The sequence below is a fragment of the Penicillium crustosum genome (genome assembly GCF_028827405.1).
Source record: "Penicillium crustosum strain IBT 35664 chromosome Unknown utg000001l_segment0_segment0, whole genome shotgun sequence".
Taxonomy (NCBI): Eukaryota; Fungi; Ascomycota; class Eurotiomycetes; order Eurotiales; family Aspergillaceae; genus Penicillium; species Penicillium crustosum.
Genome location: NW_026623122.1, coordinates 8,229,659 through 8,257,324, shown reverse-complemented (window position 1 = coordinate 8,257,324; position 27,666 = coordinate 8,229,659). Strand labels below are relative to the sequence as shown.

General features: G+C 45.0%; 6 protein-coding genes across 6 annotated transcripts; 1 reads left to right on the top strand and 5 right to left on the bottom strand.

Moving 5' to 3' along the window:
* Positions 1–1,206: 1,206 nt before the first annotated feature.
* N7487_003053 (oxidase ustYa family protein) lies at positions 1,207–2,435 on the bottom strand (the record flags this gene model as incomplete). Its single annotated transcript, XM_056870800.1, has 6 exons — positions 1,207–1,298; positions 1,357–1,484; positions 1,539–1,653; positions 1,689–1,878; positions 1,953–2,116; positions 2,312–2,435. The coding sequence occupies 6 exons, from the start codon at positions 2,433–2,435 to the stop codon at positions 1,207–1,209; spliced, it is 813 nt and encodes a 270-aa protein (XP_056735584.1).
* Positions 2,436–3,558: 1,123 nt separating this feature from the next.
* On the bottom strand, positions 3,559–3,993 carry N7487_003052 (uncharacterized protein; the record flags this gene model as incomplete). Its single annotated transcript, XM_056870799.1, has 1 exon — positions 3,559–3,993. One exon carries the CDS (start codon positions 3,991–3,993, stop codon positions 3,559–3,561), a length of 435 nt encoding a protein of 144 aa, XP_056735583.1.
* A 1,367-nt stretch (positions 3,994–5,360) lies between these two features.
* Positions 5,361–7,679, bottom strand: N7487_003051 (uncharacterized protein; the record flags this gene model as incomplete). Its single annotated transcript, XM_056870798.1, has 3 exons — positions 5,361–5,753; positions 5,812–6,590; positions 6,650–7,679. 3 exons carry the CDS (start codon positions 7,677–7,679, stop codon positions 5,361–5,363), a joined length of 2,202 nt encoding a protein of 733 aa, XP_056735582.1.
* A 1,531-nt stretch (positions 7,680–9,210) lies between these two features.
* Positions 9,211–10,832, bottom strand: N7487_003050 (uncharacterized protein; the record flags this gene model as incomplete). Its single annotated transcript, XM_056870797.1, has 5 exons — positions 9,211–9,735; positions 9,785–10,217; positions 10,267–10,399; positions 10,450–10,563; positions 10,625–10,832. 5 exons carry the CDS (start codon positions 10,830–10,832, stop codon positions 9,211–9,213), a joined length of 1,413 nt encoding a protein of 470 aa, XP_056735581.1.
* Positions 10,833–13,708: 2,876 nt separating this feature from the next.
* N7487_003049 (snoRNA-splicing protein PRP40) lies at positions 13,709–16,161 on the bottom strand (the record flags this gene model as incomplete). The annotated part of the gene is made up of 4 exons (XM_056870796.1): positions 13,709–14,647; positions 14,703–15,777; positions 15,826–15,977; positions 16,027–16,161. The coding sequence occupies 4 exons, from the start codon at positions 16,159–16,161 to the stop codon at positions 13,709–13,711; spliced, it is 2,301 nt and encodes a 766-aa protein (XP_056735580.1).
* A 174-nt stretch (positions 16,162–16,335) lies between these two features.
* On the top strand, positions 16,336–18,239 carry N7487_003048 (TRAPP trafficking subunit Trs65 domain-containing protein; the record flags this gene model as incomplete). The annotated part of the gene is made up of 4 exons (XM_056870795.1): positions 16,336–16,510; positions 16,568–16,840; positions 16,903–18,013; positions 18,071–18,239. 4 exons carry the CDS (start codon positions 16,336–16,338, stop codon positions 18,237–18,239), a joined length of 1,728 nt encoding a protein of 575 aa, XP_056735579.1.
* Between the last annotated feature and the right edge of the window lie 9,427 nt (positions 18,240–27,666).

Genomic DNA, 27,666 nt, shown 5'->3' with positions numbered 1-27,666 from the left:
GAGAAAAGACTGTATGTATTGAGTTGGACAGAGAGAGGAGAGAGAAAGGGGGAGAGAGAGCAGGTGTACTATCTACTATGGGTTCTATCACATGGTGATGCCTCAGGCATCCAACAAATCTTGACCAGAATAGCGTAATGGGAAGGAGTGTTGTGCAGGCCAATTTTATCACCACCGATAAAGTGATGGGGGAGTACTTTGGCTAGCAGCTCGCTTCGTGTGTGTAATATAGCAAAGTATGGACCCACCGTATGAGCAAGCGTTTACTGATGGCGAGCCTTCAAATAAACCGTAAGCTTATGTCTCCCAGATGAAGAGGTACTACTTCCCTGGGCCCGGTGTCTGTATCTTTTTTTAAAAAGAACCTGTGATATGCCCAAGCAGCTGACTGCAGGAGACATCTGTAAGCATTAGACCCGAATTATCCTAGTGTGGATGTCCACTGCATGCACATGCAGATAATCGCAGATAAGCACTATGCCGGAAGAGTGACCTTTCTATTTCGACCGGAAAGCCAGCAAGTCAGTCCATTGTTTCTTTTTCAGGAATAACTCCCACGCGATAAAATAGATTTGATGTACGCCGTACATAGAAGTGGCAAATTGGGGATTTACTTCGCTTAAAGGAGCATGCATTTGATGAACAATTCGGAGCAGCGTGCTTTGGTGAAATTGAGTATCTTTATAGTGCTTCTTGCCAAACCGTTTTAGACATGGCCAACAATTTGCACCAATGGCATAAGGCTTTATTATGCGCCAAAACCTCAGCATTTACCCGACCATAGAATACAGAAATTCAGGAGTCGTGATGACACGACTTACAAAAGCAAATAGACGAGTGGGAGTTTCTTGACAAAAGGAAAAAAAAACAACCCCCCTCTTTACTAGATCTCTGAGAGTCCCCCATTATGACCAACAGCAAGCCGCATATATATCCCCTTACCTATTCAGGACAACGTTTTAGTTATTTTAGACACTAATCAATCTTGAGCAAAAAAATCACGTGAAAAAAATGATGTCTTTTACCTATCTATCTTGTTTATGGACCCTCAAGCTCACCAAATGGTCACAGCCAGGTCTAGGGAAGCGGCTCGCTTGGGTGACCCGCTCGCTTTTGAACTACTTTGACTTGTATCATAAATCTCAACCGAGTTATTAGTGTCGGATATCTTAGATTCAAAGTTCTCGGACGATAGTTTTGGGTAGTCTAGTGAGAATGTCCACCATTCCCGACCTCCAGAGTATGATCACCTAGAGCGATTCCAATTGTGTCCGCCTTCTCTCCGGTATATGGACCGCCTAAATCGGTAAATTAGCATTTTCAGCACTCAGAGCCATGCCTCATAAGCATTCTTACCGTAAATAGGATGCACCAGTAGACCTTGCTCGAAGGCGTCGAAAGAATGTTCTGCCATCCAGTGCTCGAGGGGCTCCAATTTGACACATTGATGTTTTGCTTTATCAACCGCCAGAGGATGTTTTTGTCTTATTTCAAATATTAGCATCGCCGACATAGGCTGGCCTGTGATAATATCTTACCCAGCTCCCCAGTAGAAGGGGATGACTGTAGTATCGGCGTTGCATTGTACATATTGCCTCAACCAATCAACACAGTGTTCTGAGTTTGAATCGGTAAGCGTCAACTCCTCGAGAACTATGCTCAGTTTTAGCTGCTCTGGCCTCACTCACCAGTATGGTACAAAAGGCGCGCGTTATTTTCTTCAGTCATGTTAGGGTAGTAAGAATCCCGATGAATGTAGTGATGGAATCTCTTCAGGCAATGCAGCCCATGGAACACCGCTAATGTAGCAAAATAACCAGATCCATCGGCAAGTTGGATGACGCTGTCATCATGGGCGAATGGGCCAAGTTCACCTCTCTGAAGACGAATATTTTGGTTTACAGAGATAGTCAGCGGAGCTGGGCTTCTCGAGAGGTTATCAAAAGATTAACAACGTCCGTACGTTGCATGATGTTCTTCCAATCATCGGCAAGCTGGGGTGTCGACTTTCTGTTGAAGTGTCCTGGTTTTTTAGGATTCAAGGTTCCATTGGGCAGATACACAGGTAGCAAATCTAGTTGCTGCCCCTCATATCTAATAACATCGCGAGCAGGCGCTATTGGGTAGGTGTTAGCTCTGTGTTAGATAAAGTCACGACTTCCCTCTCAGGAACACTCACTCTCTTCGAAAAATGGGTAATGAGAGTATTGAAGATTAAGGTAGGTGTAAAACAAGAAATCTAATATCACGTTTAGCGATAATAAGAGAGCGTTCACGTAGATAGCGATTTTGTGTCGCTCGAGCTAGGAACCATTGCGGTGCTTGAAAGTGAAGCTATCTAAGCCATCGTCTTCCAAGCGAGTTTCATCTCCGCCATGAAGCAAAGATTCCACGGAGGCATTATCCTCAGGATTCAGACTCGAATACTTCTCCATTGAGACCTAGGTCGAGTGGTGCTAGCAGCTTGACTTCTAGCTTGACTTCTATTCAGTGATGTAAGAAGTGAATAAATCAAAAATGGAATCCAAAAGTTGCTACGACTGTCAATAATCTCATGGTCATAATAATCATACTGATGGGTAACATATGAGCGGCGCTCTGATCAGGCCAATGGAATGCTATTCGTAAGCTTACGTGCAGGGAAAGGCATCTATGGACAATACACTCGCTAGCATGCGCTATAGACAGGAGACTCCCCTGGATAATAAATAGCCCTATAATCACGTTTTAACACGAGGATAAGACTAGCACCACCCGTCAAAAGATCGTAAAAGCATTTATCTCATTAGCCACACGAGAATCTAAAGGGAACAGTATATTTTCCTCTCAAGGCAAGGCCGCCTAATCCACGATTGTTTGCCTATCCTTTATGAACTTTCTCTTTGGGTATCCTAAGAAAGAGCTGCAGTTGTAAAAAGGATTGCACAAAGGACCCAGCAAGGATTGTCAGTCCACCCCAGGTCCTTGAGGCACAGAGGTAGATAGGAAATGCAGCAATCGTCAAGAAGAAGCTTATAAGCGCCAGCGTACAAGATTGAATCCAGGAAACGCGATCCGGGCGAAGTTTTTTGTATATCGGCCAAAATGTTGTGAATATTCCAAGGAGCTGAATCAGAGCAGATGCTATAAGTTGGAAAAAATCTGAATCTTTTACCCCGCCTGGCTTGTTCTCGGAAGAGACCGAAGCAAAGCAAGCTGGGACAAATGAAACAGCGCATGTGACAGGAACAATGAAAGCAAGAGCGGATCTTGCCTTTTCCTGTTCAAGTATAGCATTTGGAGGATTTCTTGAAGGTGTCTCTAGCAATTTCCTGCTTTTTGGTAAGAAAAGTAGTTTGAAAATAGTCAAAATGGAATCACCTCTCATCAGTATCATCTAAGCAAACCAGCGGTTCGTGCTGAACACCTAAAGTTGAGCACAAGTCTTCGATGTCCTCGTCGATACTCCGCAATCCCTCCTTGAGTATGGGAATTGATTTTCGAAGATAGCCACTAGCGGCCGCATCTTTGATTTGGTTGTATAAGCTTCGTGACAAATGCAAAATATCGCATAACTGTTCATGGACTGCTTCGGAAGGAACCGGGGGGGGCATCACCGTGGATCAGCATGTCCATCAGCTCGCAATTCTCGTATTCCAAAGCATCCTCAAAAGCCTGAATCGCCAGGTAAATCATCTCACGATAAAAGTCACCTTTGAAGGGCTTCGATACTATCTCATAAAGGTTCTCTTCGGAGAGCGTTGCCACATGACGGCGTATTGCGCGGTAAATAGATTGCAAACGATCGTCATGGTTGATGTTGGCGAGATTGCCTACAGTGAAATCCACGAAAATCTTTTGGTAATCTTTGGACTTTTTGTGCTCTTGTAGAGTCCGCAAAGCCGAAAAATCTAATTTTAGCAGTGTGGAGGCTATTTCCCTTAAGACTGCGTGTTCGGGTCCTTTTGACGGACGTTCTCGACGTTTCTGCAAGGAATTTTGAGGAACACTCATATTCGGGTTTGGTGAATGTAGATAAACTCTGCTCTTTGAATGAATCGAGTGAACGGACGAGGTAAGAGAGGAAGCAGAACAAAAAGCGGGGTCAATCATCCCGGCACCGCACTTCTCAAGAAAAAGGCGCCGCTAGAAATCATCAGGTATCAATTAAAAGTGCCCAACAGTATTATAGAACGCGTTATATCTGCATGTGCGTCAAGTCTAGTACACCAGTGGGTAAAAATACTACAAAAAGAGTTAGCGGGCTTTGGGGGCGAAGACTAAATGTGACCAAGCAATTTCAGCTAAGGTAATTGGTACATCAAACCTAGGTAAAACTCCACAGTTTATGGGCGAATAAGAAGTGAGAAAGTAATCATGCATAGAAACATGAAATAGGTATGCGCAATACCCTAAATATCCATCCAAACTCGGTGTCTAGATCGAGTCCACGAGAGGGTAGACCCTGGCGTGAGATACTGGAAATCTACACCATGAACATCCTGTCATCACCTGCCTTTTCCTGGTGTTCACGGTTTTAATAATAATACAGCGCTGGGGAAAAGGGCCAGAGACAGAAATATAAAAGCTGGCAGTTTTGCCCATTTATTACATCCACACATCAGCTTTGACAAACAGCTTGTTTCAATAAATCAGTTCCAAATCCTCAAGTACTTCGCCAGCCTGATTTTAAATCAAGATCACTCCTATGATTCATCTTGCCAGCACTATCTACATCGCCTATGCTTGGGCTATTGGAGCACAAGGGCTCGTTGTGCACTCTCGCAAGGAAGTCGATGGAGCATGGAACATCAACAAGCGCGCCGAGACTGACGAATCCTGGAAAATCAGTCAGTATATCCAATCAACACCTTGATCCAAGAACGTGCTAACCTTGGTAACTAGGTAAATGAGCGCACAGTCAAGCAGGAAACTTTCAGTGTGACATGTTTTGGGCGAACATGGATGATGATCAGAGTTGTCGAAGGGTTGTGAAGCATCACTGTTGATACCTGAGCATATGAGAGCGGGTTTAATGTCGGGACTGCGAATATTGTTGGTGCTGTTGAGGAGTTCATATAGCCTTATGATTGCATATTGAACTGAATATTCTCTTGGTACCTTTCGTTAGCTGACGTGATGAGTCGTTCCTAATTTGCTTATTCGGTCGAAAATGTTAGGGTACATATAAAAGCAATTCATTGAAGAACAGATGAAACCTCGAAAGCCATCGAGGGTTCTGTTCTGTAAAAGCAGTGCCTTGTTGCTGTTGTGGTAGGAAGCCTAATTCTAATGTGCGTTTCAATGCCCATCTTTTGAACAAGATTAGATCTTGCTTAGAGATGGTATATAATGGACTGAAGATGGATGTTGTGTAGAAGTCAGGTAAAATGTAACAACGGGTCCTGAGTCCAGTGGATATTGTCAAACCACGCCATGAAATCAAAATTACCGTCCAAATCACAACCGTCGTACCAATCTTTAGATAAATCAATATCCGGAGTCAAGGGAGCCGGCTGGAGATATTCGGGGGATATAATTCGATCGAGTACCCGACGAATAAATCTCGCCCCTTGTTGAGCAATCTCATAACTTCCTTCATGTGGACGCACCAGCGAGGTCAGATGGGAGACAAAAAGAACGAGCTTTTGGATAGCAAGTAGACGAAAGTTGGCAGGTAATGGCGCTGGTGATAAATTCGATATCTGAGAGCTTTGCCCCGAGAGCAGGTTCGAAGTTAGGATGCCTGCAGCAGGAAGACCAATGTAGCATAACTAGAGAAAAATGATATTATAAGAGTATGTTAGTATTGAGGGGGCAAGGTAGTCTTACATCCCACGACATATTCGCCACCAAGTGAGCAGACCGGATCTGCATGGCAATAATGTCTAATAGCGTGGTCACTATTTCCAAGGAGCTTTCAATAAGACCTTTTGAGTTTGTCCCAAGGCGCTTTAGCAAGATCCGATGCAGCAGAAACTCCTGGTACGTAAATTCCATGTGAGCGAAGGCGCGGCCCTCATCTCGTGTAGAGGTGTAAGCACCCGCTGCAGCGTCCTCGGGAGACCAGTGCATAAATAAGGGAAGGTCTTGTTGCGTTTGACGGGATTCCTGAATCAATCCTCTGTACAGTTCCTTGCGGTCAGTCCCTGATATCAACATAATTTGAACTCTATGAGACACGGACTCAACTCTGGCTGGGATATGCTGAGTTGTAGGACTCAAAGACAACTCTAGGATACTTTCTCGCAACAAGCTTGTTAGTAGCACGACGCGAAGCCTGACACCAACGGTAAAATTTCCTTCGGTGTTCCAACCATTCGCGTCGAGATTCTGTAGTGCCCTCTCTCCTTCGCTTCGTGAGAGGACTATCGTCTCATAACTTATATCCAGGGGAGGCAGAATACTACAGTATCGAGAGCATATCCGTGGAGGACGTCCTAAGGAGGTCGCTAGTTCCTTATCAATTGCGTATGCGCATACCATGACTCGCTTTCGGATCTCCACTAAGAAGAACGGAAAGTCTTCTTCAAAGTCTTTATCGGATTGATGCAAGCCGAATGCGTATACGATGGTAGATAGATCTCCGAGTTTTTGCCAGACCCTATAGTCTATCCAAGGTTTAGCCATTTTCTCTCTTTTCTAAAGGGCGATATCAAAGGGTGGTTACCGCTATCGCCAAACATCGAACTCAAGAGAACTATTTGCTGGGTCGTAAGCCAGCAAAAGGGATCGCTTGTCGTTCCAGCACTACTGCAGAATTGGCAGCAAATCTCACCAACAGCAGTGGCGATATTTCTGAGTTGGCTCTTTTCAAGCTTCCAGGGGTTGCGATGCGTGAAGATCGGGTCATCATCGGGTGTATGGAATAACGCCGTTCCTAATAGGGCGAAGACAAGTCCAATTGTTTCCCATCTCGCCGTTATTGAATCAAAATATTCTGAAAAATTCATTGTTGAATGTGTCTGGATATCTTCGGATGTGTTGACAAATATTTGACGGGACAAGGTGGCTAGTGATGCATGCGTATCCTGAGAGTTGCGGACTGCGCAATCATACATTTGCTCCATAGAATTGCACAAGGCGCGAGTCAAGGGAGGGCCTAGAAACCATCCCGGGGATATCTTGTTCTTTAATTCAATGATCTCATGGAACCAATGGATCTTTTGCAGGTGTGATAGAATCTGAACTCCTAGGAGCACCTGATCGGAGTTGCTTGGTGAATATGGAACTGTTGGTACTGTCGCTGCTGGTAGACTGCCTGGTTCTTCAACACGCAGGGTGTCTTCATACTCCCTGAAAATATCTTGGGGTGAGACCAACCCTAGAATTCCAGGTCCCAGAGTCTGTTTCTCCTTTGCAGCCCATTGCGCAATATGCTGATCGCGTAACGTATTCCCCGCATCTGTAACCGGTGGCAAATCTGACTGCGGGCGAGGCGCGGCTGTGCTGGAGATCCTTTGATCCACTCGAAAAACCAATTGATTGTCCGGGCGTTGTTGCCTCTTGGATCTCCGGGGGACCACCCTGGAGGCGCGTACGCGCGGCTGAGTTAGTGGAGCGGGATGATAGAAGCAGCGCTCGGCCTGGCCATGACAGAGACATCGACCACAGATGGGACTTTGATGATCGCATCGTAATTTGGACTTTCGGCAAGGCTCGCATGATGACAGCCGTCCATTTCGACGAGGTGTTGCCATTTTCACTGACCGGATTTGTTCATACGGAGTAAGGATAGAAGCCTGGCTATAAACCGGCGATGCGATACTAATAAGACACAGTCTACTTTGTAGGGTTTGAGGATATTAAAGAGGAGGAGGTACTAATGCTTTTGCTGCAGTGGAGAATGGGGTCCAGGGGCCTCGGCATCGGACCTCAGAGCCGGACCTCAGCATTAAATATCCTATTTTGGGAAAATCCAACCGGAACTCCGATTGGACAGTGAAGCAACACCGCTAGTGCCAGCGGTCATGGATGTGGCCATCGACCTTCGCTAAGCCCTGCATCAGCACTGCAACATCATTGGAAGGATCGAATTAGCACTTCATGAATCAATGTCCACTATGGTAGCCTTGACAGCTAGTCTCGTATTCATCTTGTGCATTCACTTGCGTCGAATTGGTGCCACATGCTTTTTACAAATGTGACGGGAGCGGAGTCCTGATGAAGAAGTGCATTTGTACGGGGGAAATTAGACTGGGGACAGCAAGAGGGAAAGAGAGAAAACATGAAGCTCGAGGAAGGTCAAGAAAAATTTCATCCTTCGCCACATGCTTTCACGCCAGTTCCATCGTTCCTTGTCCTGTCACAAAATATGGCTAACGCGGCACCGCAAATAGATCCGTAGTTAGATCGGCACCAATGGAGGAATTCATTGAGAAGTTCTTGGCAAATACAGGGGGTGAGATAGCGGGCTCAGGCTCTAGTCTTATTAGGAGCTACTACTAACGAGCTAATGGCCTCCTGCTAAGAAATACCTTTTACCCCTGTATGGCGCTTCGATCAGGCTGGACGGCGGGCCGTCCCTGCTTGGGGTCCGTGTACGATGAAGCCCGACCGGGTGGATTATTCCATCCAATAGAGTACTGTCGACATAGCCTGTCTAGGGCCATCAAAGGCTTAGAATGGCAAAGTCAAGGTTACATGAATTATGGGTTTCCTGCAAGTCTCTGGACCAGGAAGCAAACGAGATACCTAGGTACTGATAAATCACTCGCAGGCCGCAGTGATATCGGTGTTACATGCACCCTCTTCTTTCTTCTTTGGGCCATACAGTGAGTGAGCCATTATGGATACAATCATGGACTATCACACACGAGGAAGACTTCAAAATCGCATAGCGCAACAAAAGTTTCGTATGTAATAAAAGTTTCGTATGTAATATGCATGCTACGATTGGTTTGAAAACTAAATGAAAGATTTAGGGGAGCGGAGTAAGAAACAAAAGCATTCCCAAGCAATTCAACATCAGGCCCACAGCTCTCCACCCATTTTGAACTATTCCCGGGGTGATCAGATCGGCTATTATGGCGAGATTGCTACCACAGAGACGTGGACAGAAACTGCCGTACCGTCCTTGATTCCAGGGGAACTGTATACACCCCAACAATATCTCGAGGTCTCGGGCCTGAATAGTGATCAGCCAAGTTTCTCTAATCCCCCCCAACCATCACAAACTTATGTTAAAGCGCTTGGATTTTGGTCGAAGAAATGAATGGACAAATATCAGCACTAGGCCGATAAATGAGGTTCCTGCTCCTCGTCATTATTTCCCCGAGCCGGCGGTCCAAGCCGAATTCGACGGATGGCAGCGACGGCCACGACGAAGAAGAGTGATGCCTGTAAAAATGGAAGTCCCATCCAGGCATTTCCGAGATGCATGCCCAGTCGAAAGAGATTGGCGAACAGTGGACCTGCGACAAGCACACCGACCGACTGTGCGATGGCAATGACAGAATACAAAGTGCCGACATGGTCTGGTAGTACAAGTGCCGTGGCCAGACTGCGAGTAGTTACCAGGAATGATGACCCAATTGACAGGATAATCTGGCCACCAACTAAGATGGCTGGTGTCGGGGCGAGGAAGATTGCCGCGAAACCGATGATTGACAGGATACCGCTCCACTTGCTCATTACATGGTCTCTATATTTCCCATGGAGATTCAGGTATCTGATAGCAAGGCCGGATAGGCCTGGCATTAAGATTGAGTAGGTCAAAAGAGAGAATATCCCTCGCAGCGAGATTAAAAGACTCGACTATGGTATTGTTAGTTTCAGATCGCTCAAATGAAAATGACAAACATACGCGAGCAATGCTCCAGTCGAATTTCTTTGACACATACTGCAAAAGTAGGTTTGTGGATTGACGGCCTATAACCGTGACAAAAGCCACGATAACCATAATACACACGTTTGAATCTGACCAAATGAACCGGGTCGACTCGATAAATTCACGAATCTGTCGAGTAAATTCTTGAAGCACTTCTTTCTTGACCCGTTGCTGCTCTAGTCGCTCATTTTCGGTGGCATGTTCTGTGCCTGCTGGGATTGAACGCTTCGCTTTTGCATCTTTAAGTGTCTCGGGGAGAAACACGACCGGGATGGTTCCTAGAATTATAAGACCTACTCCTAGGAGATTAGGAAGCATTGGGCTGAAGGTCATCAAATAAGCACTGATCGGCGTAGCCAGAATTTCTGCCAGGATGACAGCAGAATTCAGACGAAAGAGGGTAGTTGATCTGTACATTTGTTAGCTTGATCTTGCAGGACCGTATAGCGCGACAATACCTTTCATCTTCAGAGAAGACGTCGGCTACTATGACACAAACAATAGCAGCGATCACTGGATCACCGCCGCCGATGACCTTAAAAAGTGATGATAACCAGATCATCCGCAGAGGAATGTGACTTGACCATATGCCTATAAATTATAAACAAAGCATCAAGCCAGTAGATAGATGGCCAACTCACAGACTATTCTCACCCAGAGTTCGCCCAGGATAATACCTAGTAGGCAAAAGCACAGGACTGGCTTCCGTCCCCAGCGATCTGAAAGGATCCCATATGGAAGCGAAAGCAGGAGACCTGAGTTGTCATCAAGATCAGCATATTTTCCGTAGAGCTGTAATGATTAGAACAAACCTACCAGGGATGACATCGAAGGTATCTTTGTACCCTATCACAATAGCTAACTCTCCCTGCACAATCTCAGATTTGCAAAGATTTGAGTCCAGCAGAGCGTTTGAAATGCCTGAGTCCAAGATCGCATTTCCGGCCCCGGTCCGACGGAGACTGGCCTGGTAATCCCGGCAGATAATCGCTTCGAAGATAGCTGTCTGCGGCGCATTTGACATAAAAACCCCGAAATCAGTTGCCAGTGTCAGAAGGGAACACACAACAAGGATGAGGAATTTTTTGGATCTCCAAGTCTGTGATCTGGTCGGCTTTGAAGCCAACAAGGGGTCTATCTCGCTACCTGGATGCATATTGCTGTTGGAGTTGGGGTGTGATGATTCCCTTTAAGTGTCCCTAGAGGGGGTTAAAGGGCGAGAGATGTAGCAACCTTCAAAACCCACGAAATCCAGGGGATGCCAAAGTAGCATCATCATGCCGCCATTCCTTTCGCCCTAACGTGCTCTAAAGTGCCCTAAATTGCCGTTATCGATTGGCTTTTGATGTGGTGACGCCCCGCTCAACTTCCTCTTCCCCGATGCCTCTCTCTTCTCTTTGCTCACTTTGACCCCTTGAACCCTGAGAAAAATAGCAGGCTTATAACATTACCCTTTCTACGTTAAACTACCGACTCCAACATAGGACTACTCTTGACAGTTCATCTCTGTTCACTGTAAATGTCTTACTTGCCACATCTCAAAAATCGGACCTCGGAGTTCGGAGTTCGAACTGACCTGTCTTGAAATGGATGATCTCGACTCTGTCTAGCGCGATTCTTGGCCTTAAGACCAATCGCAGTGTGACGCACTGATTCAAGAGGAAATCCTGACTTCTCTTTACCCCTTTGCGCTTGAGCCCAGAAGCTGTTTTTTGCGTTATCAGCGAGAATGGTGTCGCCCTAGTCGGGTAGCATTGACGCCGCAACCCTGATATACATTGCTCGTGTGAAAATCGAGGCCAAGTATTCAAATACAACGGAAATTGCAAGAAAAGCGATGTTTCTGAGTTTCTCCTGCGAGGATGAAAGTTCTCCAAAAACCTGGTAACTCATGGATACCCTGAATCTGTTTGTCAAATGGTAGACAGAGTTCGGCAGGACTATATCCGGAGATGCCGCTGGGATAATCGCCATGCACTCTCGCCAGTCAGGAAGTCTCTTCCAAATTGATTTCTTGCTCGGCTTCAAAATAACGGCGCGAACCCAAGCTGTATGCAGGTTTGTTAAAAGAAACTCGAAAAATAGTCTAGAAAAAATTGGGACAAAAAGGTTGGGTCCATTTTCTGCAAAAATAGGCCTCGCCGGGATAACGATCAAGACTGTCACAAAGATATATACCAAGAAGGAATTGAGCCCAGGGTATGTGGACCAGAATCCTTTTCGATTTTGTAAATGCCGACGAGCAAGGCTTGGTTGGCTGGTGAAAGCATTGGAGCCGGGTGTAATAGAGAAGATTGACCTCATCGTCAAGAATCCCATAGTGAGATATATGGCAATACCATGCCCTGGGTTGAAATTGAGGTCAATGAAGTCAATGTACGATATGAGGTAAAGATCAGCGAGCATGAGGAGTCCAGTACCGAGACAAGGTATAATCTCCCAGAGGAACTTCTTTCTACCTCAGCTCCAGAGGAACTACCGTGTATCTTCTGGTCTATCTCTTGATATAACATCCATCTGGTCCACAAGACCATTTCCACCTTTGTCAAATTTAAAAATTCTGACTTTTGGGGTGGGGGGGGAACATTTATGGAGGTTGGGGTCTCCAAGATGGCGAGCGCCGCTATCACGCTTCCATCTGTATATTGAAACTAAGATCGCGATGGATTAGTCCTAGTCGAACAAAGAAGCGGCAGGTTTAGTGAATTTTTACTTTAAAGAAGACGGCGGAACTTATTAGTGTTGTAATAACCACACTCATTGGTATATCGATCTGAAGATGCGATGTAGTGTTCGTGAACCAAAAAGCACCAAACAGTCGTGTCAGTGATCCGAAAGACACAGCGTCAAGGAATGAATAATAATGGGAGTAGACAGATACTCGTGGTCAAGTTTCACTCGGGTAGATGTAGGTATATGTAAACAATGGGGGCTACGTTGTGTAGTAAGTCAGTGCGGAGTAGGCGGCTGTATACTCCAGACTCGCCAAGAATGTGGAGGAACGCTTGTGAAATCGACTCCACAGGGGGTCTCCAAAGAGAAATCCAGCCGCCACGCCCCATGAACCTTGTCTCGCACCTCAGACCTGGGCACCTGGCACACACCCCTGATTATATAATAAACTGCCAGACGAAACCCTCCGATGGCATGAATCTCACATATAGGTGAGTGTATAGCAGGAGTAAGATATTTAACACATACTACGGAAACGAGCGAGGAGGGATGGTAATAGGTTTTTGACAAAAGCGCAGCTGCGTGTACGGAGTATTATTTCAGTGTGCTATATAATACGCCTTTTAGGTAGGCGGTATACAAGTATAGTTATGTCCACTGGTGACTTTCCTACCCCGGTATTTTTTCAGCGCCCGGCGAGAATACCGGCTATGTTTGTAGATCCGTGAAGTAATCGGTAGTCCCACTAGCTAGACTCGAGGAGGCTCATCCGTGACCTATTCATAAGGACTATTGGAACACAACATCAGCAGGCCCCAAGCCAACAATAACTTGGCGATGTACAACCGAAAGACGTCAGTAAAATTAGCTCTCCAATGAACGACTGCATCTGCTACAAGTGCAATTAGTGCAATATTAGGAGTGGCATTGTGGGAGACTCAAATGGTTTAGACCCCAACTTTTAACAATCACTCAAGCATGAGGGTGGCCTCGAGGGCGTTCAAATCCGCGTAGTAGATGCCTAGGGACGATTACAAGGTCTGGAAGAAGGCAAATGAGATTGCAACATAGATTCAGCTCGATATCCTACATGTGCATTGAAGGGCAGAAATTACTTGCATGTGAAACCAAGTTTGAATGAGAATTTTCACTCCCATCTACTCCTCTTCAATCTCTCCTTCCTCGCTGCCAGAGTGAATGGCCTTCTCATCGTTCTTCTTCGCATCCTCAGTTTCTTCTTCCGGAATAGCAGAGCGTTCCCGTCGGGGGCTCTGGGCCCCTTGCTACGCTCTCGCTCACGGCTATCACGTCGGTACCGCTTGGCAGACCGGCTAGCCACACTCTCGGTATCACTGTCACGTCGGCGTCGGCGGTCCCCACTAGCCACACTGCGAGTGTCGACACCACCAGTACCACCACCATAATCAAGCTCATCACGACCTCCGCGGGGATCACCACGAGTGCGGTACAGGCGCTCGCGTTCGTCTTCACGTCGGTCTGGGTCTCTAGTACGGGGACGGTCAAAGTCACGGTCCCGGCTGCGGTAACGGTCACGGTCTCCACGTTCGTCGCGACGGTCGCGGGGGGTGGGGAAATACCGCTGACCTTGCGGTAAGTTCGTTCGCGGTCGGCCTGTGCCTTGCGACGGTCCGCTTCGTATGCATCCATTTCCGGGGTGCGGTTGGACTGGCCGCTGGGTCCACGTCGTTCTCCTCGTCCACTGCGGTATTCACGATCACCACGGTCGTAATCCCGTCGACTTCCACGGCTTTGAGAGTGTGCTTCACGATCCCTCTCTGCATCCTCATCTCTTTCTTTCAAGCGGCGAATTGCCTTTTCAAAGGCAGACTCCCGAAGTTCATCCGACTCGAGGGCCTTGTATTCTTCGTATTTCTCAAGACGAGGTTGAACTTCAGCCCAGGTATCGGTGGCCCGGACAGGGGGCTCGAGGCGCTTGATACGAGAGCGCAATGCATCAACGGCGCGGCGCTGTTGACGATCGGCGGCGTGCTTCTCATCCTCCGTGCGTCGGATTGCCTTTTCTTGGATACGCCGGAAGATCAGGTTGAGGATCTCAGGGTCGATCTTGGAGGTGCGGCGGTCCGCGGACATGATAGAATTGAATTCATCAAATGTCGTTTCGGTCGTAACTTCATATCGTTTGTCCTGGAATCAGTTAGTATATATAGTCTACGATTCTATTCAATCCGAGAGAACTTACATCCAGCACATCGAGAACATCGTTCCGGGGTCCACGCAAAGCACGCTCTTCTTCTTCCACCATATCCCAGAACAAATCCAGAGGGGTCGAACCAGGCTGGCCCAGGATGCCATGGTATCTGGGGTCATCCTTAATGATCGGGCAGATATTCATCCACTTGGCGCCCGCCTTGATCTTGCCCTGAGCTCTGAGTTCATTAAGGAGGGCCACAAACTGCTCTCGGTTCTTCCGCTCTTTTCTGGCTCTGGCTGCCTTGTGCTGCTGGCGAGCATCGTTGAAAGCGCGCTCCAGGGACTTGATATGATTTTCGAAGGCTGTCAGAATGTCGCACTTGCTCAGAGATTTGAACTTTTCATCGCTTTGGAACTTGCTATCAGACTGAATGATAGCATGAGCCTCGGACCAGCGCGTGTATGGCTCCAGGTTAAGTGAGCCCAAAATGGCCATCAACTCATCCATAGCGGCCTTGTGCGTGACAGACTCTTGCTCGAGATGAGCCTTCTTGAGTTCAAGGATGTACTCTTCGAAAAGCTGACGTCTCTCATCTTCCTCGTTGGTAGACCTGAATGTGGTCTCCCCTTCAATGATTGGGCGAATTGTCTTCCAGCGGCTGTAGTATTTGATTTCAGGGTGCCGCTTCAGCATAGTGTTGAAATCGGCGCGAAGCTTGGCGAATCGTTCTTTCGCTCGATCCTTTTCCTGCATGCGAACCTCAACCACGTATTTCTCGAATGCTGCCTTACGGTCTCGCGGATCCTTGAGAGCTCTGTATTGCGGGTCCTTGATCGTAGCGCGCATTGTATCCTCCCAAGTCCAATCGGGCTGCACGTTGTGACGTTTGAGGAGCTTCATGAAAGCGCTCTCGGCCTCCTCCAGAGAATGATAGTCGGGATCCATCTGCGATTTGTATTCAGGGGCAGCAACCATTCCGTTTGGTTCATATGAGCCGTATCCACCGCGTCTATCGCCGTATCCTCGATCACCGCGATCACCGCGGTCGCCTCGGTCGAAGTCGTCACGGTCACGTTGCTGGGGTTGCGAGAAAGAGGTTCCGCCGGCGACAAAAGAAGGGGCACTGTAATGGGATTAGAATTGAGGAGAATTAATTCGGGAAGGAACTTACGCGGGGGTCGCCTGGGGCGCAGGCGCCTGTGCAAGCGCATCTTTGTAAACTGCAGGCATCTCCCATGTGCTCTGCTTGGTTTCTGCATGGTACCAGTACTTGCGCCCAGCATCTGTGGTGTGTTCCTTCCATGGCTGGTTTGCGAGAGCAAGCTGCAAACAGGTCAGTTAAGCTCATAACATTTTGCGGTCAAATACAAACCTCAACCGGAGACATCAACTCTTGAGGCTTGGTCCATTGCGTGGCTTTGGTATGAACGTTGTAATAATAAACACGCCCTTCAGCATTTTGCGCCTGTTGCCATGTGGCAGACCCTGGGTTAATGTTGGGATCCATGGTGAAAGGTGTTGAAGATACGGAGAGAGATAGAAGTGAAAACGGAGCTTCGTGGATGATCTCCGCGCTTTCTGCACGTTTGGCACTTCGCGTTGACCGTATCAACACTTATCGGTTATCTCCTGAGCTCCAAACAGCCACTTTATCGACTCCTTTGCGACATCCGCTGTCGCAATGCCTGGTCTGGAGATCCCGGGGGAATTCTTGCGTCATGCCATTCTTGATACAGTTGTGCCTCATGCTCCAGCACTCGACATCGAAGGCGCACTCACTTCAGCCCTAGAGAACGGAGCTGATGATCTCCCCTCTGTCCTCTCGTCAATCCCTCAGCGGTCTCTATTGTTCTTTGGTATGTACTCCCAAAGGCTCGGCAGGGTTTTGCGTCTTACTCATTGACAGCTAATAGATGAATTTTTACCCGTTCGTATCGTCTTGAGGCTGTCCGATTGCTCAGAAACGATCCTGAAACATTACCTGCCACGACTCGAAGTCAAGCTCGATGTCTTTGCCGTCGATCCAGCGGAATCAGTTGGTGAAAACCTTACGCCAACTCGAGATATAATATTCTCGGGCATTGTTAGTGGAGATGAGGATCCCCTGGTGGTTTTCAATGAATTTGAAGGCGACGAAGCCAGTGGGAATCATGTCTATTTGGTTTGGAATATTGAAACTATACTACGTGAGTTGTTTGGTTTTTTTGGGCTGTATATGGTAACCTGAACGTAGCTAATGGGTTGATAGGACGTCCCCGTATCCGAATTCAACACCCGTCACTCTTATTCATTGCCTCTGCTACCCTGAATCCGGCTGACGCTCGCCGCCAAGAGGATTCGGAGGATGACTATCTCCCCTCACTCGTCCCCGCATCGGCCAACATGTTGCAATCTCTATCCATCGACAAATCTTTCAATCATAAAGAGCCTTTCCTCCCTGCTTCCAGACTGTTGAGGGTTGTACCGACGACGTATAACGAGGACCCGATATACAATATCCAGCAACAACATGGCCATCCCTTTCGTGTTGTGCCCGCCGCAAGTGCAAGGATTCGTTACTCGCGGCTGAGCTCCTACACTGCTATACCAATGACCGTAGCCAGTCTTGACTTTGAGGTCACCCCTTATTTGGCTTGCGAGGTCTCCTTTGATAAAGCAAGTCTTCACCTGTCCGAGGGAACGATTGAGTCGCTGTCAGACACCCCGGGCCTGACTCTTCCTATTACTTGCCGTCCACGAGACGACGTGACCCTCATGTATAAACTCACACCGGAGTATGGGCCAGAGACCAATCCATCATCTACCGCGTTGGTCAGCACACTGGACATATCTCTGGAGGCAGTAATTCTCGTGGATGATGCCTGCAAGCCCCGTATTTCTATGCAGTGGAGAACCAACGTCGATTTCTCAGTTGCCCTAAATCCGACTTTTGGGGGGCCCAGTCCAGCACTGCAAAGGACCAACCGCCCTACCAGTCTATCGGTTTCAACTCAAGTGGGTGTGACACCTTCCCATCGAAGCTCATTGCGAGAACGAGCATATTCGGTCACCGATGTGGGTATCACAATTTCCTTCTCCGGACCCGTTCGTGTGCAAGTGGGTTCTGTCTTCTCTTGGGATGTTTTCATTGTCAATCGATCAAACGTTCCTCGCAAGTTTGCCTTGATTGCCATCCCCAAGCGGAAACGCGTGGACCCACGAGGTCATGTTGCTCGGCCCTCATCATCATCTATTACTAGCCGGAAGGAGGACCAAGTGGCCGAGGCGGTGACTGACGATAATATCGTTCATGCGAGGCAAAAGAGTGTGGCTGGTCAGGAAGCCGAGCTGATCAGCTTGAGCACAGATATTCGCGTGGGGTGAGCACTCTGCCGTTTTTGTTGCCCTTTATTCCTCTAAACTGACGTTTGTATTAGACCTCTCCTACCAGGAACTTGCCACTCTACCGAAATCAAACTCCTTCCTCTGGCCATGGGCCCCCTTCATTTGGAGGCAGTCCGGCTTGTAGATGTGAACACGAACGAAACGACTGATATTCGAGATCTTCCGGACATTTTGGCGGATGATCAGCCTCGCTCTGGTTAAGAGCAGCCTAACACTGTACATATATATGACACGAATCTATAGCTACTTTCAAAGTGGCATTTCCTTGACAACTCTGACAACTCTTGCAATCCCATGATTTTGTCGACTTCCCCATACCTCCATGTCCTCCATGTAATTAAATTTACTGATGTGAGCCATGTCCCAGAGTTCGATGGCCTCTTCGTATTTTTCATTCTAGAAATATTGTGCGATTTTCAAATCATCCCAAATTCCCTCTATAAAGTTGCAAGGAATCTATTTGAATATTAGGACATTAACTATCCTTTTCCATCATACTAACTCACCACTTTTTACTCGGTCATGCTGTATATGTATCATGTTAAAGACCATCTCAATTTCATTTAAATTATTTGCAATTATCTGGGATACGTAACAGTCCCCCTTAATATAAACCCGAAGGGGAGAACGACACTCGTGTAGAAAAAGAGACCCAGATATAGGAATATATGTATGGTCCTCCAGGCAGTCAAATGAAATGCGGGTGAGGGATATCTCAAACCAAACAGGGACAATTCGGATAATGTATTAACTACGTATGTATATAGGAGAAGTATTATATAAACTATTGAATCATACATAGGCACCGAGGTAAACTAATATCATATACTGACAGAGTGTAGGCTACATGAGAGTAGTAATTGATACAATGAGCAAATGCTTGCATATGGATTCGTTACCTAGACATCCATGGATCCTCTATGGGGTTCTAAATTAACATAAGGTGCACGCTGCTAGCTAGCGTAAACCTAAATATATACCTACGTACATGATATAGTTACCCCTTGAGGGTTCTCCGCGCTGTCCGCATCCGAGTCTAAGCCGTTGTAATTTCCCTGGGTGAGACCGCTTTATGAGGCCGCGTAGGGTCCTGCCCTCTGTCCAGGTGAGTATTTTACCCGTGGGATGAATTATCATACTTGGGTACTTCCCTGGGATTGTTTGTGTTTCACTTCCCTGGCCTTCTTTATTTCGATTTCTCTACAAATGCGACATATACCGTGATGCTACCAAAAGCCCTATCTCTACATCCGCTAGATTTAATGCATCCCACGAACAGCCGTGGAGTCGTCAAGGTGGGTTAGTCGGAAATTTTTATTAGAATATCCTTGGGTCAAGTGGGCCCGGGGTTATGTGCAGATCTCTTCTATACACGTATCCGTATTCAGCCTAGACTGCGCCAAAACCCGCAAACCCGCAAACCCGAAAAAACCCAACCCGCAAATGGGTCGGGTTTCGGGTCGACTTTCATAACCCGCAATGGGTTTCGGGTTTGCTTGGGTAACCCGCGCGGGTTTGCGGGTTACCCATGCGGGTTACTAAACAGTGCAAACATAGGAAGAGTCGTATCTACATAAATTATGCATTTCTTACCTATATCTTGTTGTATTTCCTTTTTACCTCAAGGGGGTAAAAGCTCCTACAGCCCGCTCTAATTCCAATATACCACCACTATTTCTAACGGCTGTCAGAAATTACTTATACGTGAAAAGCCACTTTAGCCTATACTATTTCTGACCGCGGTTAGAGATTGTGCCTAAAACCTTCTTCGACTGCTACTATTATACTATATTTCCTATATATACTTAGATTGTAAATAACACAGTTATCAATTTGAAGCTAATAGTATTCCTATTTATCGTTATCCTGCCTTATACGTTTCCGGGATCTAATAAATCTATATACCTGAGTATTCCCTTCCTTAGGTATAGGTAGTGGGACATTATACTCTAGAACTTGATCCTCGTTACCAGTTGATAGAGTAGGCTGCTCGTCCTCCCTTCTATTACTAATCTCTACTATTATCCTATCTTCCTTATTATCGCTAATCGGATCAAACTCGTATATATAAAGACTATTATTCTGCTCTTCGTTAGCTATCTCGACCTTATCGCGAGAGAAGAATTCCTTTAGAAACGTATACTCGGCTTCCTCGAAGTTAAACCTCGATATATAAAGGTATATTATAAGATCCTAAATAGTGTCGGTGTTAAGTCTACCTCGGCGGTAGTGATAGATATCCCGAGCAGAGTTAAATAGCCTTTCGACGCCCGCCCCGGTTGCTAGAATCGAAAGTATATCTCGGGCTAGGCTTATAAGAGCTGGGAATCGATGTTGGTTATCCTTCTAGAATAGAAGGGGGGATATATTGATAGTATCTATTATATATTAGTACTATATTTTATAATTCTAGTAGTTACACTTTATATATACTACTTTTAAGATATTGTGAGAGCTTATTACGCGATAGGTTATTAGGTTACTAACTTCTAAGTATTATATCGAGGCGAGACCCTGACCTTTTCGAAGACTAGGACGGTAGAGACGTCTATATACTTCTAAGACGTATCTTATATAGTATAAGGTAGTCTTAAAAGCTATATCGATATCTTTAAGCCTATTGCTCTTCCTATTTATCGGTTTGAAAGAACCGAAGCTTATTAGTAGGAGTAAGTATAGTTCCAATTATATAAAGATTACCTCGGATATTATCTGTTTCGGCGTAATAGTCCTTAAGTTTCTACTATATAGCTTTAAGAGCCTATAGTATATTTTTTTTCTAAGGGACCCTTTTATATCGGAGCTATATAATAGATTGCTTAAGGTACTCGAAGAGTTTATTATAGATCTTAAATATATAGTAGGTAGTAGTATCCTTTATTTTTGATAGTTTAAGGGTAAATTTAAAGAAAGGCTTAGACCTGGCCAGGAACCACGGGTGAACCTCACGAACCTCAAGGAGGTTCACCCACCCGGAGGTTAAGGTTCCATGACCTAGAACCTCCGGGCGGTTCTATCTTGGACCGAACCTCATGGAGGTTACCCGCGGGTGAACCTGAGGTTCAACAAGCATGACAAATAGGTAAAAAACGTGACTTAGGGTCAACTACATAAATTATGTAGAAATAGGCTGTATTCTCTCGTAATTATAAAACAACACTTCATTAATGTATGCCCTTGCAGGAGGATTTAGTGCATATTATGGGTTCACTGGCTCAGCGTCGAATTAGGGTTTCAACTTTCAATCATCAATGGTTTATATTATATCTATAGTTCAGTGTCGGGTTATAGTTCTCAAGAGTCAAGATTCAAGTAATCAAGCTATATACCCATCTAGTAGTCTCGACTTCTTCCTTATTCTACCGGATGCACGATGCTGCGTATCAGGGAAGTCAGGTAAGGGTGATGCCCTATTCTTATCTAGATCCGCAAATTCATCGGCATCAGATTCTTCCTCATCGTCAGAATTAACCGCAGGCCGCTTTCCAGCGGCGACTACTGAGAGTAGCGGTGCGTCCGGGGTTGCATCAAGACATATCTCGACATCCTCCTCATCATCACTAATAGCCTCGAAAGCATGTGTCTGGACATCAAGTGCTTCGGTCGAAGCGGCTATCTCATGGTCTAAAAGATACTCTTGGAGAATCAGCCGCTGCTCCTCCTTGATATCGAATCTTGTTGTACACATGTATAACATAATATCGCGAACAGTCTCTGGGTTTAACGACCCCCGGCGGTAGTGGCATACATCGCGGGCAGAGTTAAAAAGACGCTCAACTCCGGCACCAGTCGCTGGAATTGACATGATATCACGGGCAATGCTTGCAAGAATAGGGAATTCCCTCTGATGATCTTTCCAGAAGATCCGAATAGATCCTTTAATAGTTTCTAATTAGGTAAGGTTAGTTATATGATTTATAAAGTAGGCTTACTTACTTACCACTCTGGAGATATTTGGTGAGCTCGTCGTACTGCGGAGCAGTTAATCGTTGTGAAGAATCGCCGTCAAGAGCCTTCTCAAGCTCCGATTCAGTTGTGAATAACTGGCTATCAGATTGCATCATCTCTGATGGTATACGTTGGCTGTATCTCTCAAAAAAAGACTGAAGACTCTCGCGGTATTCTTTTCTATAGTCCTTTCCTGTCTTAGGATCTGGGTCCCAATCACTTGTTGAAAAGAACTCCATCTTGCTCGACGGCGCTAAGATCGTCCCAATTGCATAGAGATTGCCTTCGATACCATCTGTCTCGCCGTAGTATTTCTTCAGTTTCTCTTTCGCAGCATCGAGGGAGGAAAGCATTAGCTGTTTCCAGGGAACCTTCTTTCGACGAAGCTGACCCATTGATCTTTCAAGATGATCGAAGAGCTTATTGTAAATCCTAAAGACAAGGTGGATACTCGAGTCTTTAGTACGACAAACTAGCGTAGTGAGCGTGAAAAAGGGCTGAAGAATGCAAAGTAAATAGTCAATCTGTCGCCACCCCTCTGCACTTAATGTAAAATGGTGTTGATCATAGTCGGAACAGAACTTGTTGAATGCGATATGAAGCCTCTTCGCCCGTCGGAGCATTAGAAATGTCGAATTCCACCGTGTACGAACATCTTGGATTAGAAGAAGCCGGAGCGTATTACTAGGCTGGGTATTTAGGAAGGCTTCCTTACGTTGAGGGCTTCCGTTGATATAAACCGCAAGACCTCGGACCTATTAGAAATCAGAATAGTTAGTGTTATTGAATCATAATTCATGATTTCTAAATAGAAGCATACCTTGTTCAGAGTATCGGCGATCTCATGTTTCTGCTGGCGCGCACGAAGTAAACGTACACGATCATCAGACCATTCTATCTCGGCGTTATCATTCTTTGGCGAAGCCTTGATTTTACCAAGTAAATCAACTAGACTTAATTGAATAACATGCGCAAGGCAAGGCACTTGGACAATCGTAGAATCCGTCTCCATATGTAGCTTCTTGATTGAATCATTCACTGCTGCGATAAGTGTCTTATTGTTAGACGCATTATCAGTTGTCACCGCCAGCACTCGGTCAGCGATTTGGTGCTTTTGTAGGATCTGGATAACTACGTCCCCGAGGTTCACGCCAGTATGAGATCCAGAAATTGGCTCAAACCCAAGTAGGACCTCACGATACTCCCATTCCTGGTCTAGAAAGTATCCTGTGATAGCCATAAATGCGTGCTTGAATGGTGAAGTCCAGCAGTCAAGCGCAATCGACATTTTTGCACCAGATGGCAGCTGTTGTAGTGTCTCTTGTTGATACTCTGTAACGAAACCCCGGAGGCGGTCGCGAATCACCTTTCTTGATGGAACGCTCGGTAGTGTAGGTGCTAGCCGTGCGTAGGAAATGAGATCATGGAATTCTTGGTGCTCGACGAAGAGAAAGGGTAAATGTGATACAGTGATTAGGTTTAGAATCTTCTGTTCCCATGTTTGTTGGGTAAAGAGAGGCGCTGGTCTTCTCTCGGCCTAAAATATAGTGAATTTATTATTAGTATTGATATTGAGTATAGGCTATTTCGAACATACCGCGTCGCTAAGTAGTTGCTGGATATTACCCTTCTTCGTAATTCGCTGTCGACACCTTGGCCCATCAAGATGCTTCTGCATCGATGAGTTTCCAGTATGATTTGTAGCTGGATGCGTAAGAACTGTACGGCACCGATTGCACATAACGCCAGGCTTTCCATCTTTAGTATGTGCAACTTGTTGAAACCCAGTCCAGCAGTCTGCGCGACGGCTGACCTCCCAGTTTAGCCGCTTCTTCTTACCAAAATCAGTTTGAAGCCACCACTTAACGAATTCCGCGGACATGTCGGTAGTAAAGACGATATACTCGTTAATACTATCTGGCTTGATTCGCGTAAGGGTGTCTAGGGCCCGAGGTCCTGCACGAGATCGGACTTGGTTGTCTAGAAGGTCTGGAAGGTCCAGAACTGAATCAAACTGGCTTTCGCGTTGGTATAGCGTATCGTCAGGGGTAAGGTACTGTAGCGCGTCTAGCGGTAACCCTTCGAAGCTAGATGATGCGTAGCCGTAGCCGTCGGTAATCTGAGACATGATAACTTTAGTAAACCAGTACAACTTAGGGAAGATAATAAGGAACTCACTAGTTATTCTGTAGAAGTTACGGGGTCTTCTTGGGGCATCTGTTTATCCCTGTTCCATAATGCTTAAATTGATATATCAACTTTTATAAAGCCCTATCTATATCTGATTCGCTAGTATAGTGGATCACTATAGAAACGAACCTCAATAAACCTCAACGAACCTCAATAAACCTCAACGAACCTCAATAAACCTCAATAAACCTCAACGAACCTCAACGAACCTCAATGAACCTCAACGAACCTCAACGAGAACCTCAATGTAGGAAAAATAGAATGTCTAAGTCTAACAATTGGGACATTTAATCCGGATTCACGGTATATCTAGACCAATTAACATGAATTCTAAAAGACAAAGTAATAGAAGAAGATATAATGGTTTGAATGATATTAAAATGAGGGGAATTAAACTGCATCTTTATAGTTTTCTTAAAGAACTGTAGTTCTACTAATAAAGATACACATACTTTACAGTGTCTGCGATATATATATCTACAACTTTACATGCTATTTTATCGATGACCTCTATTGACCACCCACCACGTCGATATCATCGGATATTACCTATAATTTATAGGTGACCACGCCTCCTATTTACTTTTCAATGACTATATCTTTATAATTCATTATATTGATAGAGTATTCAGTGGAAAGTCTATAGTTTAACGGAACAGCTGTAAAAAACAGAGATGAATCATCAATTTTATCCAGCCAAAAGAGGAAAGGCGTCAAGAAATTATGTATATGCAGGTTCATGCGGGTCGATGGAGGTTGAACCTCAAAGAACCTCTGGAGGTTAATGGGCGGTTGGAGGTTAGTAAGGTTGGAACCTCACCTCAAGAGGTGAGGTTCGAGGTTCCGGGGTAGGGACCCATGCGGAGGTTCAAAGCCAGGTCTAGAAAGGCTAGGTAATCTAAAGAAGGTACTCGATCTATCGCTATTTATCGTTATCTAACGTAAGGTCCGATCGCTTATACTTATCACAAAATAGCGTAAAATAAGGGCGAAGCCGCTTTATACGCCGGAGTATAAGAAAAGTAGAGTTCTATCGCGTTTTAATATCTTATATTAGCGCGAGTTTAGCTGATTTAGTCTAAAGGGCGTAAAATATATCCCGTCGCTAGGGGCTTATATTCATATATATAGCGAGGTTTCGAACCTAGTAAAATAGTTAGTAAGGTATAAGAAACGGTATTAATATTATAAAATTAGATATAACTAATCTTACTTAAAGTATTAATAATCTCTCGCTTATACTACCTTACGTTCGTTCGGGCGGACTGAGACCGCTATTCCGTCCACCGAGTCTCTATTAACTCATTCACTAGGCTCGCTTTTATATATCTAAGTAACTTATTAAGATATAGCTAGAGGATATAGGCAATATATAGAACTCTAACAATAGTAGTATCTTCTGGTATTACTTACTAGAGACTTTCGACTAATATTTTATTATTCGAAGTATTATCGGTTATAATCGTAAGTATCTTATATTTAATATTATACCTCTTAAGAATATCCGTAAGTATAATACTAAGGTTTATACTAGAGTAGGTTCTATAGAGAGGTTCGAATCTAAGAAGGATCTTACAGTACTACTAGTCCTCGTTAATAAAATAACCAGTAATTACTATAAAGGCCTATACAAACAGTAAGGTCTAGCAATTAAGTATAACGGATAGTTTTATACTAGGAGGTAGCCTCTGTAGGATACTCTGCTAGCGCTCTTATACAGTACTTTAAAGACAGCGTCTAATTGTTTTCGCGGAGGGGATTTTAGGTAAGGAATCCGTAGCTTATATAAGTACAACTAATATATAAAATTTAGGATACTTAATTAACCGGAATAGGAGGCGAGCGACTATAAGAAATCGTAGTAGCTAGTCCTCCTAGGCTATCTAGTTAAACGTTATCCGTGCTAAGGAATCCTAGTTCTAGAAGGTAGATATATTAGTAATAGTAAAGTACTAAATAAGAAAGGTATAAGTATACTATAGCCTTTATAAACCGAGTAATCCCCGACTTCTAAGTATAGTATCGAGCTACCTTAGTATAGCTAGTACCTTTAAGGTACTTTCCTATTATAGAGGTACCTTAGCGTACTGTTATCCCTAATAATAAGGATTAAGGGTACTCTAAGATTACTCTATATCGCTTATATATTACCTTAAGTACGCTATCGGAGCTATATACGACCTAATCGAATTTATCCTAGGATTTTGACTAATACTTCGAGTCCTATTTAATCTTAGTATTACTAGGACCCCTATATTATATTCTAATCCACTAATCTATAAATTCTTTATTAACCATTTCGTTATAAAGAATAAATACCTTTCTATAGTCCGGTCCTATACGTATAAGATCTTTAAGGACTAGGAGTAGAATTAGTAGGCGTAGAAACTTAGGGTCAAATAAATCGATTATAAGCTAGCTAGTAGAGGGTTCGGAAATAGTAGCGAGCTACTCGTTCTTAGACGTAAGGTAGGTAAGGTTAATATTACTATCATATAGAGATAATAAAAACGTGTTAAAATATTAGCTTTAAGATATAGTATTAGGAAAGGTAGAGCTAAAGATTTTAGTAGAAGGGCCTTACGTATATAAAGAATCTTAAAAACCCTAGCAATCTATCCTAGGATACTATATCGTACTTAAATACGGGTTGATATATCGTAGTACTAAACCTCTATATAATAATAATTGGCTTATCTGATTCAGCTTTAGTAGGTAGAGCCCGTAGAAACCTATATAAAACCGCAGAAACCCGCGTTAATACCTATAATAACCCGCAAACCCTATAGTATAACCCGAATAACCCGCGAAATAACCCGTAGAAACCCGTAGAAACCTATATAACCCGCGAAATAACCCGTATAAACCCGTATAAAAACCCGTAAGAACTAAGAAAATCACGAAAACTATAATACCCTATCAAAATATATATCTATAAAATATATATCTCTAACTCTACCTATAGTTTCTAGCTTATAGTACAATAACCCTAATAAAGACGTAATTTCTAACCGCGGTCAAAAATAGTAGTATTCTTAAGGGATCTTTCAATGTATAGATAGTTTCTGACCGCGGTCAGAGATAGCAGTAGTCTGAAGGGAGTTTTCAATGTATAGATAATTTCTGACCGCGGTCAGAGATAGCAGTAGTCTGAAGGGAGTTTTCAATATATAGATAATTTCTAACCGCGGTTAGAGATAGCAGTAGTCTGAAGGGAGTTTTCAATATATAGATAATTTCTGACCGCGGTCAGGAATAGTAGTAGTCGAAGGGTGCCTTAGACGTATAAACAAAACCGCCGTAGATTACTGTATTTTATTAGTATAAATCAGCATTTTTATACACTTCGCCATGGCTTAATTGGGAAAATTATGCAGCCGCGGGTTTTTGCGGGAACCCGTGCGGGTAACCCGCGCGGGTTGCGGGGCGGGTTGCGGGTTGGTCGAGTCTACCCATCGGGTTTGCGGGTTCGGGTTGCGGGTCGACTTCT